The sequence below is a fragment of the Habropoda laboriosa genome, unplaced genomic scaffold (assembly GCF_001263275.1).
Source record: "Habropoda laboriosa isolate 0110345459 unplaced genomic scaffold, ASM126327v1 scaffold143, whole genome shotgun sequence".
Taxonomy (NCBI): domain Eukaryota; kingdom Metazoa; phylum Arthropoda; class Insecta; order Hymenoptera; family Apidae; genus Habropoda; species Habropoda laboriosa.
Window position 1 is genome coordinate 2,810,980 of NW_017100404.1, and position 4,843 is coordinate 2,815,822.

The 4,843-nt window shown below is 36.9% G+C and overlaps 1 protein-coding gene across 1 annotated transcript in view; it reads left to right on the forward strand.

The window, feature by feature from the left end:
- The first annotated feature begins 222 nt into the window (after window positions 1-222).
- The window catches only part of LOC108575339, a 97,524-nt gene continuing 92,903 nt past the window's right edge, over window positions 223-4,843 (forward strand). The window contains exon 1 of the mRNA XM_017938105.1: window positions 223-454. Within this exon, the coding sequence (XP_017793594.1) occupies window positions 223-454 (232 nt within the window). The remainder of the gene's footprint in view (window positions 455-4,843) is intronic.

Consider the following 4,843-nt stretch of genomic DNA (forward strand, 5'->3'; position numbering starts at 1 on the left):
CGAAAGGAGCCGCCACACGACTCGCGGCCTGGGGATCGTGCGCGTAAACGATCGAACGTTTCAGCGAAACGGTGTGTTAAATGACGAGGAGACCGACGAGGAGGAGGAGGTGGCGGTCCGATACGTGGTAAAACGTTACGGACGAGATTCGGGGAAAAACACGGTCGCCACCGCCGCACAGAGAAGAAGAAGAAGAAGAAGAGACAGCAGCAAGCGTGGCAGATGAGATGTGAAGCACGAGGACTACGCGGCGTGGAGCTGGCGGGAGCGAAGGCGGAAGTTAAGAAGCCAAAGCTGCCGAAGGCGGTCGCAGGGGCGGCGGCAGCTCGAGGGGGCACCTGGCGGGGGCCGCCTGAGATGACGACCCTGCGACGGGGTATCGTGCCACCCCGATGCAATACTTACTTCCTGGTTTCGTTGATCGGACTATTGCTTCAAACGCAGTCCGTCACTGGTGAGTCTCATTTTCCTTATTTCCTGCGTTTTTTATCTGCGGTACTACGTACTTCTTTCTGGTCGATCAATTTTCAGATGTTTGGGAGAGAAATGGGTATTTGTGTATGGGAATAGTGTTTTTGTCTATTGTTCTTTTTATCTTTTGCATACTTTGTTTCTGTTGGATCAATTTTTAGAAGTATGGAGAAGAGATTGTGATTTAGACGAAGTTTAGGAGAAACGAGTATCCATATACGGAAATAGTGTTTTTGTACGTTTATTGATTTGTATTATTCTTTTTAGCTTATACATTTTTTATTTTTATTGGATCAATTTTTATAAGTGCGGAGAAGAGGTTATGATTTAGAAGAAGTTTGGGAGAAACGAGTATCCATATACAAAAATAGTGTTTTTGTCCATTATACTTTTTATCTGCACTTGTTATTTTTATTGGATCAATTTCTAGAAGAGCGGAGAAGAGGTTGTGATTTAGACGAAGTTTGGGAGAAACGAGTATCCATATACGGAAATAGTGTTTTTGTACGTTTATTGATTTGTATTATTCTGTTTAGCTTATACATTTTTTATTTTTATTGGATCAATTTTTATAAGTGCGGAGAAGAGGTTATGATTTAGAAGAAGTTTGGGAGAAACGAGTATCCATATACGGAAATAGTGTTTTTGTACGTTTATTGATTTGTATTATTCTGTTTAGCTTATACATTTTTTATTTTTATTGGATCAATTTTTATAAGTGCGGAGAAGAGGTTATGATTTAGAAGAAGTTTGGGAGAAACGAGTATCCATATACAAAAATAGTGTTTTTGTCCATTATACTTTTTATCTTTTGTACTCTTTATTTCTATTGGATCAATTTTAAGAAGCATAGAAGAGAGATTGTAATACGGAAGACGTTTGGGAGAGAAATAAATGTCCATATATGGAAATGGTGTTTTTGTCTATTGTTCGATTTGCATTATTCTTTTTATCTTCTGTACTGGTTATTTCTATTCAATTAATTTCGGAAAGTTTGGAAGAGAAATTATAATTCGGAAGAAATTTGAGTGAGAAATTATTATCTGGGAGAAGTTTGAAAAAGAACTGAGAATCCATATACAGGAATAGTGTTTTTGTTCATTTTTTGATTTGTATTATTCTTTTTATCTTCTGCACTACTTATTTCTATTGCATCAATTTTGAAAAGTATAGGAAAGAGATTATAGTACAGAAGAAGTTTGGGCAAGAAACGAATATCCGCATATAAAAATAGTGTTTTTGTCTATTGTTTCATTCATACAGGATCCTCAATAACTGTTATTGCGAGCCGCATCGAATTTTGTATCTCATTTAATTCAGTCTGGAATTTAAACCCAGTATCTGGCAGCTGTTAGAAAATCACTATTAGGAAGCAAGTGTCGGATGTATTTCCAATGTAATGAACTGTTGATTGGCTGTTTAGTCTGCAAACCGTGTTAGACGCTTCCAAGTTAATTTTAGAAATTTTTAGCGATCTATACTACCTTAGAATACGGATAAAACCAATACACAAGATTTACGCTAATCCACTTCTCAATAAGTACTTCTGAATAAAAAAAAAAAAAAAATGTTCACTCTATAAATTATGTAAAAAGACCTCTTAATTCTTTTTTCTACCATCCAATTTACTTTCTACATCATTTAATACCAACTAATAAACGAACCTACATTAGCGTCCAAAGAGAAAACTACTACAGAACTATAATTGAAGATTTACACGACGAAAGTAAAAAGAAAAAAAAGAAAGGAAAAATAATTACTCTAGAACTATATAAAATCTGTCGTTAAACCTACCAGTCTTTGATAGCGTACAGAGAGCGTCTTCAATTTACCGGCGCAAAGGTACGCGCCCGTGCAAAATCTCATCCCCGATTAATCGATATGAATCAACGTCCCAAATTTCTCGCGTCGCGTCGCGTCGCGTCGCCCGATTTAAAATGCAGACGCGCTCCCTGTCATAAAGATGTCCCGGTGTTTCGAAAAAGTAGAACATTGTACGCGATCTACACCTACATTTTTCCTTTTTATGCACCGAAGGCCTTCATTATACGACTTTTATCTTAATAATAATCGTCGGATCGCGCACAAAGGCCGCCATAAATTACCATTCTGATTCAACACGCCCCATCATCGGTCTCGTGCTTCTTTGCACTCCTCAAAGTTCCTGTTAATTACAAACACCTATCGACATCCTTAATAAACGTTACATAACAATCACGAATTGATAACACTTTAAGGCTGGATAGTTTTGAACGTCTTCGCGTTGAATTCGTATATACGGTAGACGGTGTGCATTATCGTCGATATTAATCAAATAGTTTTTCGCAAATTGCTATTGGACATGTTTAACACTTGAGTTTCGTATTGTGCACGTTATCGCGACACGTTTCGACGATCATTTTTGTAAAAATCGGGGCGTGCGAGAGAATCTGTTGCCGTCTTCCGCAGAATTTATCGTCGACAAACAGGTAAAGAGATGTTAATTATTTTTCAAGAAACGGGAGTCTGATATAAGTGAGAAAATAGGAGACGTTGTTTCGCGATGTTTCGTAGTGATATGCTATTGTACGAGATTTCTGATCGAATATTTTCGCATTTGAATCGTTACTGAAAATTTGGGGAAAGGAAACTTTAACATTTCTTATTTTTCATCCACCCAGTACGAAATATTCAAATAATTACTAAGAAATCTGAACTGACGTGTAAATTTACCAAAAAGAAATTATCAATACTACACTGTCGTTCCAATCACTTCGATATTTTTTATTTCCCATCCGCATCGTGTAAAATATGCAAATAATTATTAAAAAATCAGAATTGGTGTGCAAATTTGCCCATTTTACACTTGCACCCCAATTACTTCGATATTTCTCATTTTTCATTCATTCGGTATAAAATATTCAAATAATAACTAAAAAAGTAGAATTGACGTCGAAACTTGCAGAAAAGAAATGATCAATTTTACCCTAGCGTTCGAATTACTTCGACATTTTTTATTTTTCCCTCATCCCGTATGAAATATTCAAGCAATTACTAAAAAAGTAGAATTGACGTCGAAACTTGCAGAAAAGAAACGATCAATTTTCCAATTGCATTCGAATTACTTTAACATTTTTTTTTTATTTTCCATTGACCCAGTATAAAATATACAAGTAATTACTAAGAAATTTGAATTGACGTCGAAATTTGTAGAGTAGAAATGATCAATTACTTCCATATTCCTTACTTTCCTTCAACCACCAGTAAAATACATTCTTGTTCATTCTTATTCTACCACGAACACACGAAAAACTGACGAACTTTACGAAACTGACGATATTACGTAAAACTCGATCCGTTCGATCGGACGTACAGTTTTGTTCGTCGCGATCTATTAAAGGGAAACACACTTTGCTCGGGCGACAATGGTTTAACGTCTAAATGACAAGCGACGTTGACGTAACCGCGAGGGCAAGGTGTGTTTCGATTGTTACCAGACTGCAGTTCTCGTTACGCAAACAACAGGAACAATCGATCAATCGAACTGTTTATTTATCGCGTTTAGAATAAACCCGCGTCACCTTTTCCACCATTGGCTTCTCCTACGAGCGTATTTCGATCACGATCCCGCGACATCGTCTATCACATTCACGATTCGTTTCGAATCTTGTACACACGGTGTTTCCGCTTAAAACGTAACAGGTAGAGAGAAAAGAGAGTACTTATTTTCGTTCGCATCGTTTATTTTAGCAACTTCCCGCCGTTCGGTTACGGAGAACTTCGCCGAGGAGTTTCGTTGAATATTTATGCGACTGTAAAATGTTATAAGGTGAACGAGTTTGCGGCAGGCATATACCTATTTGTTACTTAATATCTTAAATAAACAAGATTATCGATTCGTCGAAACATTCACTCGTCTGGGAGGAACGATTCTGCGAAACGACGTCCGGTGGTTTCCTACGACTTTCGGTTTCTCGCTTTTTTCGGTTTACGAGCTTTCTGATAAGGGTACGCGCTTCTCGCGAGTTTCTATACTGTCAATAAATATCGCTATTGTTTCGACCTGGAGAAGATAATAAGCTTGCAACGTGGAATTTCGGTGGAAAGTGTTCTGTTGTCGCGCCAATTGTAAGAAGGTTAATTAATTACTTAAATTTTTGGGTGTGATATAAATGTGATTTTCTTTTTTTCTCTTTGAAGTGACGTTTGTGATGTGATTACTTGGTAATGTCTTGAAACTGATATCACCGAGATGAAATTAGACAAAGTTAAAAATTTTGAAACGAAATGAAATTGTAACGGAATCACTTTTAATAGTAACATTTTGTGACTGATATCACCGAGAACTTTGAAACGAAGTGAAATTGGAACGCAGTAATTTAGTAATATTTTT